Raw genomic sequence first — 27,163 nt, forward strand, 5'->3', positions numbered from 1 at the left:
TATAATTTGAATATTGTTTACGAAAATGATGTTTACAAGATTACTATTCTTTTTAATTTAGGTCTAACTTAAAATGCATACTAATTAGCTTTTTCTCTTTAAAAAACTGCTTGCATAACTGATTTTAAAAATTAGATTTTTCGCTTTCAGAAAAAAAAAGTAGCCATTGCATCAGAACTTTGAATGGTCTAAAATATTGTGGTGTCGGATTTTCAATATCTTTTCTAGTTTACGAGATCTAAACGGGACGGACGGACAGACGGACAGACATTTCACAAAAAAATAATAGCGTCTTTTCCCCTTTCGGGGGCCGCTAAAAATGCTTATTCCGAAAAGCATTGGAGAGCTTTTGAAATATTTGTCTAGAGCTGAAATAGTGAATGAATACTCATAAATTGTAGGTAGGACTATTTTCTAGGGTGGAGGGAGAAACAAGTGATACAGGTAATCCATTTCACGGGTAAAAAGTATATCTTACCTTCTTATATTACAAAATACGGACATTCAAAAGCAGGCCGTGACAATTAGATGGAACACATTAAATACAATTAAAATTTTTAAAAGGGGGGGGGTAAAAAGTGAAAACAGATCCAGCCCAAAAAAGTAGTCAGTTAATGTACGTAAGGTGGAGAGTTGAGGGGAGTCAGTTAGTGTACGTAAGGTGGAGAGTTGAGGGGAGTCAGTTAATGTACATAAGGTGGAGAGTTGAGGGGAGTCAGTTAGTGTACGTAAGGTGTAGAGTTGAGGGGAGTCAGTTAGTGTACGTAAGGTGAAGAGTTGAGGGGAGTCAGTTAGTGTACGTAAGGTGAAGAGTTGAGGGGAGTCAGTTAGTGTACGTAAGGTGGAGAGTTGAGGGGAGTCAGTTAGTGTACGTAAGGTGGAGAGTTGGGGGGAGTCAGTTAGTGTAAGTAAGGTGAAGAGTTGAGGGGAGTCAGTTAGTGTACGTAAGGTGGAGAGTTGAGGGGAGTCAGTTAGTGTACGTAAGGTGGAGAGTTGGGGGGAGTCAGTTAGTGTACGTAAGGTGGAGAGTTGAGGGGAGTCAGTTAGTGTACGTAAGATTATTTGTTAAGGTGGAGAGTTGGGGGGAGGGAAGGAGAAAAGTGTATATTTTGGCCGCTCCAAGTTATAAAAGGGAGGAGCTCCATGGGAATATAAACCAAAATCAACGGGCGTAACCAGTAGGTAATGCTAGTCTATTATTTTTTTTAAGAATTGTTCCGTTTATAATGCATTAGTAGTAACAAATATTTTGAAACATTTATAACGTGTTGTATTTGTTCTAACAATCGCTTGTTGCTATTTTCAGACTTTCTCTAGACTTTGTTTGACATTCTCTATGGCAAATTTAAAAACATTCTTTAAGTTCACTCAAAACATTTGGATATATTTGCTGTCTCTGACATTGGCATCAATAAGTCAAGAATTCGAATATGATATTGAAAGCTTGATTGGTGATAATCTTGACCTTATATCTGAGCGTAAGTAAACATTTGTATCGATTTTAAAATAGTGATGAGAGATTGACTTTTGTGAATACTAGTTTAGTAAATTGTACTTTTATTAGCCTATTTATACTTTTTTGTAAGTACTACCTTTTAATTTGTCTCTTTATACGTTCTAATTTTGTAAGTAATGTTTTTCAATAAATGATGTTAGTTATATTCTTCTTTATATGTACTTTAACTCTCTTCAGACACACAGACACTCAGATCTGGAGACCAGATTTATGACAGTCATTTCTATGCTGCTGATTTTTTACGTGACTTTAACAATGAGCTCCGCCAATGGAGACACGCTTCAGCACAAGTGGACTGGAATTATAAAACTAATCTAACTGACTCGAATAGAAATCAGGTTCTGTGACTGTTCTCTGATTGTTGTATGACTTTTAAGTGATTGTTACCGATCTGTGAATATTAAGTGATTATTCTGTTTATGAATAAAAAATCAAATAAAGTTCCCCTTTCAGACCCTAATATTCATCGGGGCTGATGTAAAGTATATCCGATTCTATGGCAAACTTTTTACGAAAGTATCATGTGACCAGCACAAAGACTAACTGCATTTACTTTCCTGATGTCGGTTTAATTAGAGTTGCTCGGACTAAAGAAACAGAAAGCTCAGATTTCAAGTCATCACTGGCTTGCTATCCATAGACACGAAATCTCACTCACCATTGTAGATATTTAAAAAACTTAATCAAACCAAATTGATATTTCCATCTTTTCCTTTTTAAGCACAATATATCTGTATGAAGTTGCACGTGCGTGAGTGTGTTAGTATGGAAAAAATTACTATAATATGAAATATAAATCGGTAGCATTAGATAATGTTAAACACTATTTTATAATAACACTAGCCATATATTACTCGCGGCCAGCGGTTCTTAATTTGGTATCACTGATAGAGTCACTGATGAAATGTATTAGAAACAATAAAACAAAACAATAATGTTATACGTAAAGCAATTGTGAATGTAAAAATATTATGAATGAAGCCATTAAAATAACTAATCTACCTAAATCGATTTTTAGCGGCCCCCGAAAGGGGAAAAGACGCTATTAGTTTTATGTGTCTGTCTGTCCGTCCGTCCGTCCGTCCCTTTTACATCTCGTAAACTAGAAAAGATATTGAAAATCCGACATCATAGTATTTTAGACTATTCAAACTTCTGATGCAACTTCTACTTTTTTATTTTCTGAAATCGAAAAATCTCATGTTTTAAAATCAATTATGCAAGTTTTTTTATTCATAAAAAAATACACCAAATTTACAAATATTTACTTTTAATAGTAACAAACACCGGAGGATATTTGGTAAGGGAGGTTACTATTTACCATATTTTTAGTACATTTATGAAAACGGTTTAGGATTTTTTCGGAAAAAAAATTACAATTGTATTGCTAAAGCTATATAAGTTCTGTCATACTAACTAATACATTTACAAAAACAAAACAAAACAAGATTACAAAGAGAGTTTGTGTTATCACAAAAACTCAGAGGCGGCCCCCGTCAGATCTCTATAGGATCCACCAACCTGCAAGGAATACTCAAGACGTGATTTTGCTTTGATTGTCAAAGTTATTATGTTTTAATGACTCATTAGCATATTAGAACATTGCCTCCCTTACATTTACGTTATTGTTTAAGAATTGGTGTATTTTTATGAAAGAATCGCTTGCATAATTTATTTGATAAATTAAACGGTTTGCTTTTAGAAAATTAAAAGTAGCTGTTCCAACTAAACTTAACAAGCCACATGGCATGGTGAAATAATATTTTTCATATCTACTCTAGTTTTCGAAATCTGAGTGTGACAGACCAGGCAGTGTCGCCTTCTCCATAAGCTACTGCTTCTCTGAAGAAAAATGAGGAACTAAGACATAACTTAGGATTGTGGGACTGTGAACTCCATATTATACGCTATTTCTATTCGTACACAAAGGCCAACTATGAACAGACGCTTACGATAAATTTGTTACGTTAAATTTTTTCTCACCTGTCACCTGAGATGAACTATTGAAAAACAGAGCAGGAAGGACTAATCCTCCCGTAGTACTCTGGCAAGAAACTTGGCCGTTCGGCGTAAGGCCTCGTGATTGTTCAGACACGCCACCCCCCTTAGCTCTTGGAGCTGGGGACACTCGTACAGATATGCGACACTGTTTTGATGCTCTCTCCACAGTGACGGCATTGGGAGTCGTATTTCGGACGAAACCGGGCAAAGTATGCCTCAACATGACAGTGTTCCGTCCTACACTGTGCAATAATTGCTTGTTCTGGCCTCCTCAACCGCCACCACGGATCGTCGCGATCTGGGTGACGCATACTCTGCTAGACACCACGGGTTACGGGTTCTGTCGGATTCCTCCCAAGACTTTAACCACTTCTCATAAATGAGTCCTCACATTTCTGTCGTAACTTGTAGAAACATGCTTGGTTCTTCGAAGTGAGTGGCTGCCAAAGCTCCCTCTCGTGCGAGGATGACTGACAATCATCGTCCCTCATGCCGCAATGTGACGTCGCCGACTGCCTTTTCTATTACGGGCAGTTTTCCACACAAACTGTCTTTGTAACCTTTTTATGCACCTAATAATTCTTTACTATAATTCACGTTGCAGGTATCGCTATAATGTAATTTATTCAATTTAAAGTACAAAATAAAGGAGGGGAGCTTGGACAAAATAACCAATATATGGCCTACAAACTATTTCAAGTACTAATATCACAAATACAAGAATAAACGAACCAACAAAATATTTTGGAAGTAATATAGTAAAGCATTAGTGATGGAAACCTTGTTCTCTTCAACTTTTGGCCTAGGTTATCAAGTGTATCAAATATAATAATAATAATAATAATAATCTTTATTGTCCGTATGGAAATTTGTCTTACAATTTGTGCATTACACCAAACAAAAAACATTATAACTATAAGAAACCAAAGTGTACATTCACATCAGACTCACTCATAATTTACATGTGACAAAGTTTATACCAGATTGTTCTTATTTAATGATTTGATTGCCAGGGGAACAAAAGAGTGTTTGTGTCTGTTTGTCTTTGCTATCGGTGTCTTGTATCTCTTTTGTGATGGTAAAATCACAAAATCATGACACAAAGGGTGATTCTTTATTTCGAGGATCTTGTTAGCTTTTTCATAGATGTTTGTCTCAAACAACTGCCCAAATGGGGTTTGTTTTTTGCCAATGATTTTACCAGCAGCATTTAGGATTCTATAAAGTTTATTTTTATTTTTAATGCTCAGATTGTGATACCAGGCAGTGATATTGAAACTTAAAATATTGCAGATGTGAGCGTGATAAAACATAGCCAAGGCCTTTTCGCTAACATTAAACGAGGACAGTTTTCTTAGTAATCGTAATCTTTGCTGCCCTTTTTTGCTGATATAATCAGTATTTGCAGTAAAATTTAGTTTATTGTCTAGGATAGTACCAAGGTATTTAAAGGTTTGCACAATTTCAATAGTCTCTCCAGCTACAGAAACAATATCATTTTCCTTCTTGTCCCTACGAAAATCGATTATCATTTCTTTGTTTTTTTTTTACATTTAATAATAAAAAATTATCTTTACAGTATTTTTCAATGTGTTCTTTTCGGCGTCTGCGTTTGTCCTCGGCAGCAGATGCAAAGTTTTTATACCAATGCGCGAATCTATGAATGAAGCTTGAGTTATTAATGAAAAGTCTGTGACCTTTTAAAAAAAATTACCTTCCCTGAAGTTTATCATTAAAAAGTGGTGTATTTTTTTTTTAAATCTGCTTGATAGATATTTTTTTAAAATTAGATGGTTTACTTTCAGAAAAGAAAAAACGTAGCCGTTGCATCAGAATTTTGAATGATCTAAAAGATCATGATGTCCGATTTTCATTTTCTCTTCTAGTTTCTGATATCTAAACGGGACGGACGGACAGACATTTCATACAAAACTAATAGCGTTTTTTCCCCTTTCGGGGGCCGCTAAAAAAAAGGAAGGTAGTATTGTTCGAGATATTAAACATTATTTAATGTTGCTTTCAGTCTATTGATAGATTAGGCCTATCTAGGCTTTCTTTTTTACGTAAACCTTATCTAAATTACATCTAACTTATTCCCCATTTGTATTTTACCTAGTAGATATAGATCTTAAGTCTTAAGAGTGCTAAATCAGAAGTTAAGTTTAGGTAGATCTACATCCTCATTCTAGTTCCATTTAAAGGAAAATTTAAATAGCTCTGTTTGTAACTGTACTGGAACATCGAGCAGACGTTGCCGAATTACAAGCTCTATACCTGTTCTTTCTTTTTTTCAATCACAAAACAATGCCAAAAGATTATCTAAAAATGACATATATGATAGTTATCTTGTGTAATATATCTCTTTATCAATCATAAACTATTAGTTTGTTATTAAGTTAACAGCAATGCCTGGTGGTGCGGTTAGCACGCTGGACAGATTGTCTCGACCGTCCCAGGTTCATACCCTGATCACTGCCATCCCAAGTCGTCCAGCGGAAGGTTTGGACTAGGAAGAAGATTATCTTTAACTTTGAAGGAACATCCGAAACATGTAAAACATTATAAGGAAAAAAAGAATAATTATACAACGCCAAATGAATCTTTGAAACTTTTGACAATCATAACAAAATTTCTTCTTGAATATTCCTTGCAAATAGGCGGATCCAATAGCAATTCGACGGGAGCCGCCTCTGGGGTTGTGTGATAACACAAACTCTCTTTGTAATATTGTTAATTTCTTTTTTTTATGTATCTAAATTTTACTTTAAATATCTTTTTCACTAAGACATTTCATTGTATTTTATGATATAGAATTTCTGAATTTTGCACTCTGCCTATAACATTTTTTTGTAACAGTCGTGGGAGGGGAGGGGGCGCTGACATTCAAAATTTTAAAATATTTTAGATTGTATACAAAAACTCTTTTATTGTATTTGTGTATCCCCATAAATGAGAGAGGAATATTTTGCCTCTGTGGTATGTAGAACTGAATCTTGTTATAAGTTTTTTGATGCAATATGTCTCGTTCTTTCATTTTCTAGTTGGTAAAATTTGTTTTTTACTAGTTTCATATTTCCTAAATACCAACTATGGAATCCTATGAGCTAATGATTTCATATTATCAACAGAAGCTGAAGATCGACTCAGATTTTGAGAACTGGTGGAGAAGAAAATTAAAGGAAGCCAAAAAATTTCGTCAAGAAGCTTTACCAGAAACTTTCAGCAGACAACTGGCAATGATAACTTTAACAGCGACATCTGAGAAGAATGATTTAAATAGGTGAGGCATCATAGATTTGTAGTGTAGCTGTGAGTTTATTTCTTGGAATAGCAGCTCAATTATTAATTTGGTTCTATTTGTTTTAATGTCTGTCACCATGAGATCATTTATAGTATTTATTACCTGGTGACCGAGCCTCGCTTAATTGAATAATTTTTATGGAAAGTTAATATTTGCCCGAACTCATTTTGGAAGCCACTCACCTCGAAGAACCAAGCTGATTTTTAATGATGAAAAATTGCTTATAAGTTCTGTTAGTTCTAAATGTCATAGTACATGGCAAGTGGATTAGAAAATCTTAATAAAAAACGTTGCTTACATCGAGTCATTTTCCATTGCAACTTTTACGTAAAACAATGGGCCCATTATTGGCTTAAAAAGAAATTATTTGCAGTGTAACTTCTCAAATGATCACGTTCAGACATTTAATATTGCGGTAGTGCATAAAATCTAGGAACTATTGTTATGCTCCAAAATTCAGTGTACATCTAACATCAATGATGCTAAATCTCTAAGTTACAGGGTAATGTATGAATTTCTTAACAAAGTAAAATGCCACACTTTTTTTCATGATATACTTGAAAATATTGCCTTAGTAGTCAAAGAAGGTTTCATAATATCTATTTTAGAACATAAAAGTCGCAGCAGTAAAGTCTAATAATAAATGAAAAATGTATTTAAAAGTTACACTTTAAATTGTAATAATTTATTATACACTGGATAATTTCTGAATAATCTGGACAAGATCTAAATCTATGTCTAGTGTCTATTGAAGCTGGAAGAAGTGCCTCGAGATGCTGTTATAATATATAGCTCCTCCTTCGTGATCGAAGATGAGCACTTTTCTCAAAACCTATGGACTCGAAGATGACTGCAAAGTCCAATCCTCGCTTTAAAAAGCCGGCCGCATACGTGGCATGGGTAAGTACGGTCAGTTGCAGATAGGTCTGCTTCTTCTCTCAGCTTTCTGTTGGTTCGGTGATCTTTCACCCTGGCCACTCTTCTTGCTTTAAATCAACTTTCCTTGGCTGACATAGAAGAGAGCACCTGGTTGCATGTGGCCTCAGAACGAGACGGCTGGAGGACCAAAAGAAAATCTGCTGCCGAGGACAAACGCAGACGCCGAAAAGAAAATCTAAATCGACCACCTGCGGACAATGGTTATGCTTGCCCTGGATGTGAAAAAATATGTAAGTCACAGCTGGGGCCTCGCAGTCACGGGAAATACTACACTCCTCAGTAATCTTCTGACTCGAAGCCAAGCCTTATATATATATATATATCATGGGCATAGCCGGGATTTTTTTCGGGGGGATTTTTCCGCCTCCCCCGGGAAAAAAAGCTCCCTCTCGTGCGAGGATGACTGACAATCATCGCCCCTCATGCCGCAATGTGACGTCGCCGACTGCCTTTTCTATTACGGGCAGTTTTCCACACAAACTGTCTTTGTAACCTTGTTATGCACCTAATAATTCTTTACTATGGGGATACACAAATACAATAAAAGAGTTTTTGTATACAATCTAAAATATTTTAAAATTTTGAATGTCAGCGCCCCCTCCCCTCCCACGACTGTTACAAAAAAATGTTATAGGCAGAGTGCAAAATTCTATATCATAAAATACAATGAAATGTCTTAGTGAAAAAGATATTTAAAGTAAAATTTAGATACATAAAAAAAAGAAATTAACAATATTACAAAGAGAGTTTGTGTTATCACACAACCCCAGAGGCGGCTCCCGTCGAATTGCTATTGGATCCGCCTATTTGCAAGGAATATTCAAGAAGAAATTTTGTTATGATTGTCAAAAGTTTCAAAGATTCATTTGGCGTTGTATAATTATTCTTTTTTTCTTTATAATGTTTTACATGTTTCGGATGTTCCTTCAAAGTTAAAGATAATGTGGATGTGAAAAAATATGTAGGTCACAGCTGGGGCCTCGCAGTCACGGGAAATACTACACTCCTCAGTAATCTTCTGACTCGAAGCCAAGCCTTATATATATATATATATCATGGGCATAGCCGGGATTTTTTTCGGGGGGATTTTTCCGCCTCCCCCGGGAAAAAAATGTATATGTATGTATGTGTGTGTACATACACTTTATTACATTCTGACCCTTCATTCTTTTGGAAGACGTTTATTGTGCCCTAGAATAGGTTATTCCTGGAGTTAGTGGAAAAATTGCAGACTCCCCGCCATTGTCAGCAAGGGGGTCTGGGGGAGCGCTAGGAGCGTGGTTTGCAGGGAAATTGCTTTAGCGGGGTTAAGGCGTCAGCTGTAGACAGGATTTCGTAGAGGAATGTTGCAGATTTTAGAGTTTGTTGACGGAACTTAGAGAGACAAGTCTTAGATGTCCTAGGCACACGGAAAGTAATAACAAGTTACATTTTTTTTATTGAGAATTAGTGATGAGTGAATCAATTAGGACCCCTGTGGATACAATGTGGAAAAAGAGTTATTATTAAGTTTTATTTAATCAAATTTTTTAAGTTTTACATTTAAGTTTTTGGAGCAGAACTTGAAAGATTTAAAATATCAAGATATCGGATTTTCAGTATCTTTTCTAGTTTTTGCGATTTAAACGGGACGGACAGACAGACAGGTAGAAAAGCTAACGGACGGTCTGACAGAACACACAAAACTAAACGAGGTTTTAGCCTTTCAGGGGCCTCTAAGATTGTGAATGAAATGTGCACAAAATAATAATATTATTATTATAAGAAAGAATGTCGCAGCCAGGATCGAGTTTCATTTAAATGAAACAAACTTCATTGTAGTCTCTTTATCTTTATCTTTATGTTTTTTTTGCGTAATGTTGTCAGTAAACCACAAGTATACCACACATGAACCACAAGTAAATGCTAAAAGTAAAAAGACTCAAACAATTTTTCATTAAAAAGACTAATGCACTTCTGTGTGTGTGTGTGTGTTTTAATCACCTTATTTTATTCACTCAACAATCCTATAAAGGGGGAGTATCAACAATACTGTCTGCTGGAACCATAATCTCCAATAACGGAAGTCATTCTTTAACCCACTGGCGTGTTCTATATTTAACTGTTGTTAGTCACATTGGCAACGAAAAAAATCTAAGACCAAGGTCTAACTATAAAATGATTATATCAGGCCAGGTTAGATGAATTTGGACCGTGTGTTGCTAAATAAAACAAAAGCCAGATTTTTCAGAGAATAAAAAAAAAGAAATACATTTCAATTAGTTTAGAGAATACAAAAATATTGATCTTGAAAGGAATAATGCACGTAGTCTTGGACTCTTGCTTGAAAAATAATTGCTCTATAAGTATTGTAATCGAAAAAAATAACTATTTTGCATATACTAGTATATGGATCAAAGAAAAGAGATGCATACATATATATATATCTTCGCCTACACACTTTCGGAAATGAGCACAGTAATAAGATAATCCTATACTCTTAAGCGAGCAATTCGTGTATGCATATATATTTATATTCGTATAAGGTGGAGAGAGACAGTGACCAAGAAAGCTATGGACAGTGTGAAAGTACATGGGTCTCAGCCCAGGAAGAAAAACGCACAATCCGAAAAACGGCCAGCTCCTCTACCACCTTAACCTGCGCTATCTGTGGACGGGAGTGTCTCTCCAAAATAGGGCTCCACAGCCACATGAGGAAGTATGCTCTGAGATGAACCATAGTCGTTCTACGACTGAAGGAGGCCAATGAATATAAATTTTATTTCGAAAACACTCTAACGATTTTCTTTAAAATTTCAAAGAAAAAATTCTTGACACATTTTTCACAACGCGAAAACTCGAGGTTGAACGTTATATTGGTTTTAAAATGTTTTATTCTCGTTTAATTCATTTTAGTAAGACATCTTTTTATGAATGAAAGGGCTTTGAGTGACGTCAGAGGAAAAAAAAACTTGACACCGCTTACGTCATTGGCTTACAGCAGTACACTAAAACATTTCTTTGCAAACAACTTTTAATGAATCAATAGGCCTAATTAAACCATCTTATTGTAGGCTCTATTACCCTTGTCACCAAAGTTAAAACCAACTACACGACTCCCCGCAATTAAAGTGTAAAAAATGTATAAATCACGCAAAACACAATAACCATAAACAAACCTTAGCAAATTTCATTTCATTTTTTTTCTTCCCTAATATATCAATCTACATAAATGTTTGTAAGAGTGATATTTGTTAAATAGAACCAAATTTCTATGCTCGTATTTATTTCTAAGAACGAAAATAAAATAAAGGTAGAATAAACTATGTTAGCGGATTTTGGAAGAGAAATTGAAATCTACTTTTCTAGCGGCCCCCGAAAGGGGAAAAAGATGCTATTAGTTTTGTGTGGCCTGTCTTTCCGTCTGTCCTGTTTAGATCTCAGAAACTATAAAAGAAAATGAAACTCGGACATCATGATATTTTAGATCATAGCAACGGCTACTTTTTGCTTTCCAGAAAGTGAACCATCTAATTTTTTAAAATTATATATGCAAACAGATTTTTTAAAAAATTACACTACTTTTAAATGAAAAACTTCAGGGGAAGTAAGTCTTATTAAAAAGTTCACAGGCGTCTTCATTTATAAATCAAGCTTCATTCATAGATTCGCGCATTGGTTAAAAAAAATTTCATCTAAGGTCACAATTGAAAAAGTATCAATGGATTATTTTAAATTAGATTTTCCATTTATTAACTATCTCATGGAATAGAATATGGATTCAAATGTTGTTTTTAAAAACAATTTTAATACGAAATTCGTTTCAATTGTAAATTTAAATGAAAAAAAACGAACTACATTTATACCGCGCAGTTTTCACACATCGTCATTAGGCTATACACTTGACAACAATCTAAATTACAATAAATAGAGGCCAAACAGATTTAGATTAAATTGTATTAAACAATTTGAACAAAATTTAAATGTATAATCCATTAAGGAAATAGTTAATCTTCTATTATGTGACAAGGTGGATTAGGTTTTAGCCATCTAGGGTGTCTAGGGGGTTTTATGATTTGAGAACCCACACTTGCACATATAATCTATGGGCACAGCGTTATAATGCAGGCAACAAATACTAAGATGTAAAATTATGTACAGTTTATTATACAAGAGAAATAATCAAAAGGTAAAAGGCTGTACAGTTGCTAGCTTGGGATCTAGCGTATTTACATGTATAAGTCTATCATCATTAGATTTGAAAACCAAGCGGTCTGAATGTCATTAGGCTTGTTGCTTAGCTTTAGGTCCGGTGCTGCACTGATGAGACGGGTGTGGCTGGTGCTGACGCTGTCTGCTGGTGGGCTGGCGTGGGGGATCCATGCTCCGGGTGCAGTCCAACGACGCAGAGCTCAGCTGCGGCTATCATTCAGTCAGCCAGTGACGACTCTGTGGCTAGCGTTGTTGCTTGAACACTTATGAAGATAAGTAAGACTGGTATCTGCAGATCTGGTGCCAACAAATCTGGTATCAGCGTTAGGTTGCTAAGACTTCAGGCGGATGTTGCCCATAAATAAAAGCTGCAACGACATGATGTACAAATCGGATTAGCCATAATGATAACACTGGGAGGTAGATGCCTTTCCGAGAAGGACATCTTCAGAATGATGTAGAGAAACTATAAACTAGTTTCATAAAAAAAAGTAATGGGAGCTGACAAATAAATATTGTATCCAATCAAGGGAGGTAATAATAATAATAATAATAATAATAATAATAATAAATGATAAGGTAATACAAGTGAGGTTCAGCAGTCACGGTGAATAGCAATTACATACATTGCTTAGATAAATGAGATGAAAGGGAAAGGGAGATTATAAGCAAATAGATATGATTTGCTAACGTAGTATGTGTTGGCCAACAAGGCCGGTAAATGTATTACATAAATAGCTAGTAAAATGATATGCTTACAGAAATATTATGATAATTCCCTGCCAAGGAATTAATCAGTAATCATATACAAAGGCTCGTGTTGAGCGATAATTCATCAGCGATAAAATAATAATAATTGGAGGGGTTGTGGCTGTGTTTTTAGCGCTTGATTGGCTAAATTAGTAAAATTGATGTTTACTGTGTTTAAATAAATTAATTAAATGCTTGGACCTGAGTGATACCTTGAGTGAGCTAAAACGGACTGTCACACTTGGGCGATCGGGGATATCGCTGCCCTAGGTGTTGAGTTGAATGGGCTCCTTAAAGTGACCAGCCGCTCCAGGAAGCGGGGGGGGGGGGGGTCAACGGATGTTTGCCAAGATAGATAGGGTGAGTGTACTCTTGTCAAGAGTCTGGTGTGGCACGTGTCAAGATAGGGATAGTAAAATGTGACGATGGTGAGGAGAGGGGGTTGGATCGGAGGGGTGGTGGTGGTATTTTTAGCGCTTGATTGGCTAAATTAGTAAAATTAATGATTAATAGCGTGTAAATAAATTAATTAAATGCTTAGATCTGAGTGATACCTTGTGTGAGCTAGAACGGTTTATCACAAATAGCTTAGGGGTGCAGATTTATTTATTATGTAAATAGTAGTTTCACATCAAGAAGTGAATCTGATGCGAACATCACAAGTGCACTATAACCCATTAGTAGGCCTACTTACCTACTAATCCTGATCATAATATTGACCTATATCTAGCTCTAATAGATCTACATTCTATTTCTAAATTTCTAGATCTGTCTAGATTCTAGTCTAGATTAGGCTATAGATTTAGTTATGGAGATTTTAACAAACATTATAATCAAATGATAATAATAAAAGCAAAGGCACATATCATATATAAATAGATAATTAAATAATATATGATTTTTTTAATGTTAAAAAGAATCCTAGAGATAACATTATATAAAACAGAACATGTGAGTAAAGTTCATAGAGATAGCTAGCACTGCTACTAAAGGAAAACGTTTTTAATGGCCACCGTAAAAGAAGTTTTCAAAAAACTCTCCAAGTTAATTCTAACTGGTGACGTTGGCAATTCTTGCAGCAAGTCGAATATACGACGGACGTTGTTTTCGTCCAACGACTCCTGCATTCATTTTTTGTATTAAATAAATAAATAAATTTGGATACTGAGCTCCAAACGTATGGGCCACTTTTAAGTGAAACCCCTCGACTTCATTGTCTGTCCTCCCAGAGTACTCATGTGGGTAGCGTGGTCGAGAGGCCAAGTGCGCTTGAACTTGGCTACCTAAAAAGCAAAAGCACATATCATATATAAATACATAATTAAATAATATATGATTTTTTTCATGTTAAAAAGAATCATAGAGATAACATTATATAAAACAGAACCTACCTTGGTTCGACACCCAACTCGGGCAGAGTTGTGTTTACTGAGCGCCTAAAGGCAGCATGGAAAACCAACTCCTAGGTACCCCCTCCCCCCCCCCCCCCACTGGTCCACAAATGAGATTGGACCAAAAAGCGCTCTGAGCATGCTATAAGCATGAAAGTAGCGCTATATAAAAGCTATAATAATAATGTGCGTGATCGCATATTCCACATTTTAATGGCTGCAACTCTAGGTGCGCGCATGACACTTGCAATATTGTGTCCAATGTAATTTATTTCAAAGTAGGTTAATAAATTGTCAAGCTTCTGCTGTATGTTCTGTTGCTGCAGCAGTATCCAGGGCTGGAAGATAATCAGAAGCTCTTCCCAACTGTTAATAACTTCTTCGGGAGGGACGAAAGCCATTGCAGCTATCATCTTTAGTCGGGTTGCATTTTCAACACTCTGGCCATAAAAAGTTGACAACCCAGTTTCTGTAATCTTTTTCCAAATATTTTGATTAAGATGGAAAAAACAACACGTGATCACAGCGTTGGGCCATTCTGCTTGAACGGCGTTAATGGCCGCTCTCTCGAAGTCCATCATAATTTTTTGAGGCTCCCATCCAGGAAGAAACATTTTTAATCGATTAAACCCTCTTCTGTATGTGTCCTCTGATTTGTTGGGAAATAAAAAACAAACTAAAGGCACTGCTACATCACCTTCCATTCTGGTCCCATGCAATGTGTAGAGATGAAGGAAGTGCTGAGGTGTACATTGGAATATGCCTTACAACTTCTTAGAAAGTCAAGATTTAAATCAGTCCCAAACATCAATATCCTCTCTTCGCCATTAGTAGCTGGTGCAGAATCCCATAGCAAAAAGCGATGATGCTGATTAATGTTACCTGTTAATTGATATTGTTTTGGGATTTGTATTTCATCTCGTGATTGTGGCAGAGGCAGTGGCACCTGAGATCTGTTTCTACTTCTCTGTACATTTCGCTTTATGTGATTACCTACAGGTTATCACATTCAATGGCCTCAGCAGCATTTCGTTTCAAATTATTTTTGACCTGAAGAATTTCACATCTTAACGCATCTGGAAGATGGTTATGTTGTTTTGTCTGTTCAAAATCAATTCTGTTTTTTTTCTGGTGATTCCACGTGCTGGGCAAGCTGGTCTTAGCTCACAAGTCCAATATTCAGTTTCTTGTTTACTTGCCGCTCTGTGTCTTAAGTAGCAAAATCCATCTTGAGTATTTAAAATCACACGCCATTTCGTTGAGTTGATTGAAAGTGTACATTTGACATTTTATGCACTTTACACTATTGTATACACTAAAACCAGTGAAGTTTGAGAGAGGTATTAAAACTAATGCTGAAAAAAATTGATTGTATTAGCATGATTTGTATAGAAACTTGGTTTTAAGATATAGATTATATTATTATATGTTTCGGTGTAATAGATTGGATTTTTCGGTATAGATATGAGATACTGTTCTTGCACTATAGTTATTGTTGTCTGGAAGTATTTGTTTCAAGGAGTTATATACCTTTGCTAAATGATACCTCTCCCCTTCCCATCACTAACCTTGCCGATTGTTTTGTTAAGTAAAAGATAGGACAAAATAGTTTTTCAACATTTGCTTCATCACTTTTCTATTTAAATGGCAAGTCTGGAGTTAAAGTTTAGCGTCTTTGTCATTGTTTGCTTTAGAGTGACAATGTCCAATAGGCATGTTAAGTTAGGGGAAACAAATGTAAAATAAATAAATAAATAAATATAAATAAACAAATAATTGTAAAATACTCACCAGGCAAAATCCAATGATGACAACTAAAAACAACTTTCACCAATGTTTTGCAAACGCGTAGATGAATGTTAAAGACAAAGACTGATCAATTAACAATTTCTCCTTTTATAAGTAATATTTCCCTGTCCGATTAAGTTTTATGACTTCTAGAGCCGCCATTCTGTCAGGCACTCAACTAGGTGTTAACTAGAGGATCCAGCTGAATGGGTAGATAAATAGGGAGGGGGGAGGTATAGGTAGAGGAAGGCCCTAAAGAGGGTTAACCATAACGGCAGGATGAAATAGATATTTTAATTAAACATCTGGACCGCTATTAAGAAGATAAACAAATATGGGTAGGGCGAAGAAGACTACATGACGGACATGAGTGTATATTCTATTGGTGTTACTGGATTAGTTTGTTGTTAATACATGTTCTGGTATTGATGTATAGTTCTTGTCTTATTAATTAAATACTTATATCTTCATGACTTTGTAGTGTATTCTTATTTATAACTTATTAAGCTTGCTGTGTACTTCAACCACAAGACATGGATCCATAAATTAGTACTGAACACAGATGTAGCAGACATGTCACATATATTTATTAAGTAAAATAATAGCTTACAAGTAGGCAATCTTAGCCATCAACAACATGAATAAGTTCTACAATATGTTTCACAAATATTTATAATTCCAATATGAATACACACTATAAAACATTCTAAACCACAGACCTAACACGTCTGTCTCTTCTCAGAACATGGCGCAGACTCTGAGGATGCGGTTTTTCATCATGTGACCAACAAAAATGGTACCCCGTGATTGCCAATGTAGAGTCTCCTATTTCACGTTCAAACAACATAGTTTATATATCTCGTGCTAATAACCAAGCCATAGTGTTACAGGGTGACAACCAAGTTGAAAAAATTATAACTTGGTAAAAGCAGACACATCTAGATATATGCCCAAATATGCCTAGACATCTAGATGGTAGTTTAAGTGTGAATGACAAAGAACAACGTTATACTATTTCTGTCTTAAAGAATAACAAAGGAAACCTGTTCATATGATGTTAAATCCGTTTGTAATTTTAATTAAATATTATTGTAAAATTTGCAATAACATTTGAATAAATGTAATAAACATTGGGATTTTACATTTGAGTAAAAATCAATAAAAGTAGGTGATCAGCTCACTGTATTGGTTCAACAAAAAAAAACTAACTAGCAATAGTGTTCATTGTAACATATTTCAAGAAAATTGATGGGGCGGGGTGACACCCTGAGCTACCTCACTAGGTGCGACACTGTATCGGGAGGTTTCCATGCTGATCTTAGGTGATCCCTTAACGCTACTCTACTTATTCCAGAAGAGTTAGAAGAGTCTTATCAAAGACGAAGTGTTGCACTGTTTGCTTTTATGTGAAAAATAACGCCAAATTTTTACAATTTCTTTAAACGATCAAAAGAAGACTATGGCTTGAATATATTTCTCGTCCATTGCTGACTTTGATTGGGGTCGCCTCTGAGTTTGCGTGATAGACATTATGTCTTTAGACATTGTTAAGCTACAAATTAAAAGCGACTAATAATTATGAAATGCACTTTAATACTTCAATCGTGAATTTCCATTTTATAATGTGACTTTCATGCTTATACTATACTAGACATATTTTACCCGCGACCTGTGGGTCTTTATTTGCGTATTACTGTCGATATAGTCACTGAGAGTGTTTTTAAACATTTAAACGAAATAATAATGTAATAAATAAAGCGAATGTGTAAATGTAAAAATAGTATGAATGAAGCCATCAAATCAAAATAACTAATCTTCTTAAATCCATTTTTTTCAAATTAAAACATTTGCTTGTAGGCCTACATATATTTGATTAAAATTTGAAATAAATAGACTTAATTTTGTATGTTCATGTGTTAAAGTATAAAGTAGATCTTGAGGTAGACATAGATCTAGATCTAGACTAATCTAGAGTTAAAAATTGGCTTTTATAGAGTTCATTCTGTGCTGCGTGGAGGCTTTGCTCTGCGCATGCGTGACCTTTTTTCATGAATGAATATAGGCCTATCTCAACACGGCTACGTAGCTTTAGCGAACAGCGAACAAATGTATGAAAAATGCTTTATTTTAGAACAACAAATTTGAACGTTAATTTGATAAAAATATGAAATGAATGGACTATAATTAGTATTAATATGTTCATGTGTTAAAGCATAAAACTATCTTTGCGAAAAGAAGTTTTATCATCTTATAGTTCAATAAGAGTTTTAGACCTAGGAATAGACTCAGTAGAGAGATGTGTTAATGTGTAACCATTTGGTAATGTCTAATGAAAGAATGTGCATCGGGATATCTAAATTCGCAGATATAAATAGCGAATTAATGTAAAAATGCTTTTGAAACACAAATTTGAAGGTTAATTTGATTAAATAATGAAATCAATAAACTATATTTTGTATTTTCATGTGTCAAAAAAAACTAAGTGCAAAGTTTAGTTCTTAAAATTAGATCTAGATCTAAATCCTTTCGATCTTTTCTCATGTCAACATTGTAAACATGGCCTAGATCCATAAAATACTATAGCTGTAATAGAGTTGGTCCTTTTTTTTTGAGGGTCTTAAGTTTGTTTTAGGGCCACTATTCATACACTACGGTCTAAGTTGGTACCCAAGGGACATTTCTGCCAAGTTTTATCAAGATTGGTCAAGCGGTTTTTATTTCTATACGGGGACATACATACATACATACATACATACGCCAAACATTCTACTTTATATATTAGATAGCATGCTCAAAGAGTTACGATCTAATCTCGCTTGAAGAGTCTAGTATTGTTTATATCATGTTCAATATAATTGTCATATATTATTTTAAATATAATTGTCATTACTGGTATTTAGGCGACGAGACTTTATACTTAGTAGAATGGAAGCTATCTATGGATCTACTAAGGCTTGCCTTACACGCAATTCCTGTCTGCCGCTGGAACCTAGTCTGGTAGATATCATGACAAAATCACGTGATCCAGAATTCCTCAAAGAAACCTGGTTACAGTGGAGAAACAGTATTGGCCCCAAAGTGAGACCTTACTTCACACAACTCATACAGATTTTGAATGAAGCGGCAGTGGAAAATGGTAAGAAATAGTTATTTCATTTGGATGCATTATTATTTTTGAAAACTTCTATTTGAATCTAAAATGTAGAAACCTTACGAGAGTTGTAGTAATATTATTAATGTTAAACATTTGCTGGTTACCACAATTTTACTTTTCACGCCTGGTAAATTACTTGTAACTAATTATCTCTATTATTATTTTTCAGGTTTTTCAGATTATAGTGATTTTTGGAAACAAGATTTATTTTTCAACACATCCACACTAGACGCTACCATAATCACTCTGTGGACAGAAGTCAAACCATTCTATCAACAGCTTCATGCTTATGTGCGGAGAAAGCTCAGAGAAAGATACGGCAGTGGCATTATCGGCATTGACGGTGCAATCCCTGCACATCTCTTAGGTAGGACAATACTATATACTAACAGAATGCCAAGAACATCTTTAAGATGAGGCATGTTTACATAGTAACAGTTATTTAACATCTTTAAGATGGGACATGTCTATACACTAATAGTTATTGAACATTGTTTAGACGGGACATGTCTACATGTTGTGACAAGTGTAGTGTTGTGTAGTTAGGTTGGCTGTGATGTGATGTCTAGGGTGTAATTTAGCGACTTTGGAAATAAGACAATTGAAAATTAGGCCACCGAAAAAAAACCATCCGGAAAAATGCCCACTGGTACAATGGGCACCTTTTGACATGGCAGAAAAATGGACACATGAAAAATGGGCACTCTTTAAAATGGACCTTAATATTTAAGATTTTTTTTTATTTAACGTATCATTAGGGTATTGCTGACGTTATTAACAGCTATAATGATTTTTAACTGCATTTTCTTGACAAAAAAAAACGTTTACGAAACAGAACAAAAAGACACTCATGATAAGCAATGGCTCCGTATACAGACATCACTGGCGCTCCGCGGAGCTAGAGAAGAGAAACTAGAGGCGATCCTAACTGGTCGCTTCAACTCAATCACCCTGAAGGGCGGAGGGCGATCTCTTTATTGAGAAATTTAGCTATTTGTGTATATAATCAAAATAATTTAGATTAACAGGTGATATTCTAAAAATTGTGAAGCGGATACTGACACAAATTACATAGGCCAGCGCTAGACGAGCGATCAACCGTGACGAGTGATGACGTCAACCGTAACGAGTGGCGACGTGGATACGTTTAATGAAAGATCTGAGTTGTGAACAATATTCATGCCAGTCACGTCCGATATACTCATGTGATCATCCGAAAGGGTCGAGCGATGTTCCGACGAGTTTGAGAAGGTCTTCAGAGATAAAAAAAGCGAAGGTGTCAGAGTCACATTACTTCACATCGCTTCCCAACTTCACCAGTAAGAGTCGAAGTTACCATTCAAGATTCTGCCCGGTACAGTGAGTTCAGTGTGAATTCAGCCCGGAATAGAATCAAGTTCAGGACGAGACAGAGAGACCCGTAAAGTTTGGTACACTGAGATGCACAGTGGTGCAGTTATCTACTGTGTACATTCAGTGGTACATGTTGCCAATTGCACAGTAGTGGCTGTTGAATAATTTTTAGATTATGTCTCTCCCCTTCTCGTATTGAGGGTTGATTGGGGGGGGGGGCGATTGCGTCGATACCGCCCCTGTCTGACACTGACTCTTTGAGTGGGGGGGGGCAGTCAATTTGTTTTTTTAGGAATCACATTTTGTTAATATAAATAGTTACACATCTATATGATAAAGGCTATGTATTGATATTTTAGAGAATCTTTTTATTATGCCGTCCCCTTCTGGTATGTTGGCCTATTCAGTGGATTACATCTATTGCCCTCCCCATCCAAACCCTTTCAGTTGTGTGGGGGACCAATTTTTATGCAGAAATAGTTTGTGAACAAAATTAGTTGAATATCTATGTAATATTAGCTACTTATTGATATTTAAACTCATTTGTATATTACGTTGCACTACAGTCAAATCTATATTAAATAATTAGTAAATATAAATTAAGAGTAGTTCGTTGGTACCGAGGGGACCGTGGGATCGGTGATTGATGCAATCTCTCCTTCCCTCCCCCGGTCAGTGCAATTCTTTTTCAATTGTAATTTAGTGAAAAAAAAATAATTCTTTATCCATTCACCCAACCTCCTAACCTCTAATGTTAAATGCAATCATTAGCAGTAATTATACAAGATTTAATAGAGAGATTGTGTTGTCACATAAACTCAGAGGCGGCCCCGTCGGAATCGAATCCGTCTGTTAGCAAGGAATATTCAAGACGTGATTTTGTTTTGATTGTCAAAATTAATCATGTTTCAAAAATTCATTTGGCGTTGTAAAAATATTTTTTTTTCTAACATGTTTTACATGTTTTGGATGTTCCTTCAAACGTCAGAGATAATTTACTTCCTTATCCAAATCTCCCAGGTATTGCTGTTAACTTAATAACAAACTAATAGATTATTATTGATAAAGAGATATATTACACATTACGGCATGACAACTACCGGATATGTACAATATGTCAGACGAGCAATTTTAGATAATCTTTTGGTATTGATTTATAATTGAAAAAAAAAAAAGAAAAGAACAAGGCATCGAGCTTGTACTTCGGCACAGTTACCAACAGAGCTATTGGGATTTTCATTTTATATGGAACTAGAATGAGGATGTAGATCTACCTAAATTAAACTTCTGATTTAACACTCTTAAGATCTATATCTACTAGATCTAGATCTAAAATATAAATTTGGAATAATGTAAATGTAATTTAGATAAGATCTATGTAAAAAAAAAAAGCCTAGATAATCTATTAATAGACTGAATGCAATATTAAATTTAAAAATAGTAGATTAGTTTTAGTATTTTATAACATTGCAATATTGATCTAGACATTTGGAAATAAAAATGTACACTTTAAGTCTAGAAATTGAAATTATAGATCTTAATCTAGTCTAAATCATAGCTGCCTGGGCGTTCGGTTTACGCGCTGGACTGTCGTTTGGATTTATCGATGGACCCTAGGTTCAAACCCTGCCAGCTCCCATCCCCCGTCGTCCTGCGGGAGGTTTGGACTAGGAAGTAAACATCTTTAACTCTAAAGGAACATCCGAAATATGTAAAACAACAAACAATCTAAACTAGACCTAGAATATTAGATCTAGAATCTACAATGAATTTAATTATAATATAAATCTAAATCTAGTTTCAAAAATCTAGCTCTAGTGAAAAAAAAGTCTAGAACTAGTGTAAAAAATCTAGCTGTAGTGTAAAAAAAATCTAGATCTAGTGTAAAAAAATCTAGATTAGATCTAAATCTAGCTATTATGTCTTTTTTAAATACGAGTCAGATTACGAGGTTTAATAAACATTACTATACCGACTTGTTTTAGCAATTCATTTGAAGAATTTATTCCATATGACATCAAAGGAAAAAAATCCACTACGTCACACGGCCTACTTGGACTAAAAAATGTCATCAATACAAGCAGGTTTCATAGACATTAGTGCACCGAGTGAGTTCTTTTAGCATTTCATTTAAAGAATTAAATCCATATGACGTCAAATGAAAAAAAATCCACTACGTCACACTGCCTAGTGAGACTAAATATGTCTTTATCAATATGAGCAGGATCAAGAGGGTTTATAGACAAAAAAAAGTTCAGAGAAAAAAAAATCCATTACGTCACAATGGACTATTTAGACTAAATATGTATGTATGCATATATATATATATATATATATATATATATATATATATATATATATAAATATATATAGTGAGAGAAAATAAGAATTCCAGATAAATCAAATACCGTTAATTAAATTTTTGCGATTGTCTCGTATGAAAGTTAGATGTACCATAGCCTTGTGAAGAGATTTTCAAACCATAGTTTGGTGTTAGGAAGTTGTTTTCCTTAAAAATCGGAACATAATATTAACGATAATTAGATTTTCTAACGTTTTAGCTAGTGCTAGAAAATAAGATGTAGTGAAAGAGAGAAGTGCGATTTTACATAAATAGAGTTAAAATACTTTTCATAAAAAATCCGGAACAACCAATTTTCGTAAATGAAAAGATTATCTGATTAATTTATTAGAAGAGGGATTTCAAACAGTTATTTGACGTTAGCAGATTCATATTAAATTCGGAACATTTTTGACGACGATTTTTAAGAAAATTAAAGAAATATAGGTCGATTTCTTTTTCAAAACAAATTCGAAACATTCTTTACCGATTAAACAACTTTTGTTATGTTTCGGCAAGAAAATAAACTGTAAAATAAGTCTAAAAAGGGATTTTCAATAATCGTTTTTAGTAAATTACTTTCTTATTGTAAAATCCTGAACAACCTATTGTCGATATTTAAAAAAAAAAAAAGTCATGTGACATAATTAGTTTTAAGTTGATAATACGAAACAATTTGATATCGATAAATAAACTATAGTGACGTATTGTTAAAGAATATATAAATAAACTATAGTGACGTATTGTTAAAGAATATAGTGTAATGTAAGTCAATTATGCGATTTCAAACAATAATTTGACATAATTTATTTTTTATAAAACAATTTCCGGAACAACTTTATTGTAGATGAAATATAAATCAGTATAGAGATTTTCATTTAGCATTTATATGTTATTTACATTAAAAAACCGGAACAACATATGTGTTTCATGTGTTTTTTTCAACGTTTACGCATGGAAATTAAATGTAATATAAGTAAGAAGAGCAAACAAAACATTGGTTGGCATTGATTGTTTTTTCACAAAAACGTCCAGAACAATCTATTATATATACTTAAAACGTTTGAGATGTTTCCGAAAGAACATTAAAGGTTAAATCAGGTTTTCAATAGCTTTTAGAGTTGTTGTTTTTGTTATCTAAACGTGACAGACAGACTGACCGGCAAACTAAACGCACAAAATAAGCGTCTTTTATCCTGATGTGGGCACTAAACAAAAAATAAATAAAATCTGATTATTTAAAAAAATTTGAGGAAACTTATTAGTACCATGTTTTGCCGCTACATGGTACGCTACTGCACGAAAGTCGCTGCATAAAAAGTCCATTTTAAAAAATGTGCATGATATTTACATACAAATTGCATTCTTAGCCTTTATAAACAAGCATACTATTTTCTTTTAATTTTAACAGCTAGTTGACCAGAAAAACATTTTAACTAATATTTATATTTGTTGTAAACATTTCTTGTACATTTTATAAATATATCCGACTTTGTGCTACTGAAAATACACAAAAAAATTGTCCTTCGTTGTTAACATATTGTAACATTATCTCCCTTACATTTATGTAATTGTTTTAGAATTGGTGTATTTTTATGAAAAAATCGCTTGCATAATTAATTTTATAAATTAAACAATTTGCTTTTAGAAAACCAAAAGTAGCCGTTGCACCTAAACTTTTCAAGCTGTATCGCATGATGAGAAAATAATTTTCATTTCTCTTCTAGTAATCGAGATCTGAGTGTGACAGACGGACAGACGGACATTTTGCACAAACCTAATAGCGACCTTTCCCCTTACAGGGGCCGCTAAAAGGACTCTTACATGATTAATCCTTTTCACTCTATCGCTCCCTCCCCTTTTCCGATGAAAACATGACTGTTAAAACAGAATAGTCAAATATGGATACAGAGTCTGTGTAATGGTGGATGTATTTGTCATAATTATTTAAAGAAAGACTTTGTTTTGGAAATTTTAGAAATCATTAGAAACTTTTAAGTGAAGACTGGCGCACAAATTGCAGAAGACAAGAGAACAGCGCAGGCAGAAGAAAAGCGTTAGAGAACAAAATCAAGGCAATAGACACTAGCTCCAGCTGGAATAACCTGCCCAGTGGGCAGTCGAACATTTCGGGCTCACATAGGTCTCATTAGCCACATGAGGAGAAAAAAAAACGCAGTGCAAGCCTTCAGTCCCCTGGATGTAGAAAGTGGTCATCATCGAACCACGATGGACGAAATATATATATATTATTATATATGTGGCTAATGTAAGCGTTTCTATTAGGTCAGACATGCTTACACAATAAATATATGTTGGTAATGCTAGAACATCACTAAGTAATATATGCTTACACAGTCAACATGTTGGTCTATTGGGTTATGCATGTTTATACACTACTGATTCTTAATGTATAGAAAAGTAAATAGTGAGAATAATTCGTAGCGGGTATTCAATGTGCAATATTTTTTCACTTGAGCAAAAAAAGATGTGTCAAATATTTCATTTAAACAGATTAACACTTATGTCTTCATGATTGTATTATCTTTATCTTTTTGTTTTTGATAATTACAAGCACGTATAGTATAAAAGAATACACTATTTTTCTTATAAAAAAAATAAAAGTCCAGACAATAAATATTGTCTCCTGATCAATAGGTAATATGTGGGCACAACATTGGCCAAATATTCTAGACATCGTGAGTCCCTACCCTGAACTCAATCAACAACCAAGTATAGAAGCACGGCTGAGGAAAAGTTTCAATGTTCATGGTATGTTTCGACTGGCCAACACTTTCTACACATCTCTGGGTTTGTATCCGATGAGCTCAACATTTTGGGACAAATCAATGTTTAGAAAACCAAGAGATAGAAATGTCGTCTGCCATGCCTCTGCATTTGATCTGTACTTTCCCGGTGATTTCAGGTTAGTCTTCAACTTACGTCCATTTACATAATATGTAGACATTGTTTCTTTGAATATGACACTTATAATATGAAAGTGGTTTATTATTTTTTACTAAAAATCTTGGAACAGACTCACATGGAATAATGTTTGATGTTTTGTGGTGACATTATTCACTCTTATCTTTAAAGTTAATTTGCAAAGAATAAAAAAAAAGATATTTGTTTTCAATATCTAGGCTAATGACATAATAATCACTCTGGTAATTGTCTCATTTCCCATTTCAAATGTATGATTCCTAACCTAATTAATTCTGACCAGACTTTTATCTAGCAGGTCTAATGGTAGATCCCGTCATGCGCCGCTGGGGCTAATTAATTTAAACCAATCAATTATTACAGTAAATTAGTTAGGTCAATGTTTTTTTAATGACACCGTAGGTCAGTGTGCATTACATGTTGTAAAACAGAACACATAGGCTACATACAATAAAAAAGGGATTAGTTTAGAAAAAAAATTAAATGAAACAAAAGGTATAAGGGAAGGGAGTGGTGGAGAGAATAATAATAATAAATTCTAAGGTAATCTGTCTACGAATACTGATAAATGAAATAATCAAACATCCTATCGACTGCTGTCTGCTGATGGTATGAATATGAGTGCCCTATTGATTTTAACACTTAGCTCTAATGTTCCTGCGTTTAGTTGCTGCCCTCTCAGATTTGTATTCCATTGTAGACTGTTAGCGTGAGTATCAGCGTGTCATCTCCAGCTCAAAATTCAAGTTTAGATTAACGTGACCCGGTCGTTGTTGTACTCCCTCCAGGCATGCAGCGATGACGGGTAAAATCAACTGTAAAGAGGCAGGCTGCTGAGAATTGACTTCAGATGTAGAGCTTAGTACTCAGTGTTCGCTGAAGTAGGGGTTCCTTCCTCCAGCTTCGGAGTTAATGATGTTACTATAGTCGCAGGTTAAGCTGCCATCTTAAAGATGACGGAACTAGCAGAAAGCAGGAGTAGGAGTTCTGGAAGTCGTAGTAATGACAGGAACCGGAATAGGAACTATAACAGGAAGTCAAGTACAGTAATAAGGATAACACAAATTCCCTGTAGCAAGAATAACAGGAACATCAGGAATTCAGTCGCAGGAATGCACAAGGAATTCAGGTACAGTAACAACAGGAACCATTCCGTGTCTCCATCAGTGCAAAGACTTAGAATAAGAAACATGAAGTTGTAAAAAGAAGCCACCTCACAGAGATCCAGGGAATGTAGGAGGTTTTATGTGAGAGGGTCTGGGGCTCCACTTTTATCTTTTCTGAAGTGAAGCGGGCGAAAATCATTTCCAAACAGCCCGATCGGATAAATTCGAAAGATAAAAATAGATTACCTTTGATTGGTCAAGGAACGTACATTCATTAGATTAAAAGCAAGAAGTAACCTACGTGTTTGTTGTTACCGGTCGTTGACTTGTAGCACCAAACTGCTAGTAGGCAACTAAACCGTTGCAGGCTTAATGTATCTATCTGTCGT

General features: G+C 34.8%; 1 protein-coding gene across 2 annotated transcripts in view; it reads left to right on the forward strand.

Annotated features, from left to right (window-relative positions):
* LOC106059089 (angiotensin-converting enzyme-like) overlaps nt 1–27,163 on the forward strand; it is an 80,804-nt gene that overhangs the window by 24,554 nt on the left and 29,087 nt on the right. For both annotated transcript variants that reach the window (XM_056004136.1, XM_056004137.1), the window contains 6 exons: nt 1,307–1,478; nt 1,694–1,854; nt 6,646–6,797; nt 18,778–19,013; nt 19,201–19,398; nt 25,384–25,651. In XM_056004136.1, coding sequence (XP_055860111.1) covers nt 1,337–1,478; nt 1,694–1,854; nt 6,646–6,797; nt 18,778–19,013; nt 19,201–19,398; nt 25,384–25,651 — 1,157 coding nt within the window. In that variant the 5' untranslated portion in view covers nt 1,307–1,336. The remainder of the gene's footprint in view (nt 1–1,306; nt 1,479–1,693; nt 1,855–6,645; nt 6,798–18,777; nt 19,014–19,200; nt 19,399–25,383; nt 25,652–27,163) is intronic.

The sequence above is a fragment of the Biomphalaria glabrata genome, chromosome 11 (genome assembly GCF_947242115.1).
Source record: "Biomphalaria glabrata chromosome 11, xgBioGlab47.1, whole genome shotgun sequence".
Classification (NCBI taxonomy): domain Eukaryota; kingdom Metazoa; phylum Mollusca; class Gastropoda; family Planorbidae; genus Biomphalaria; species Biomphalaria glabrata.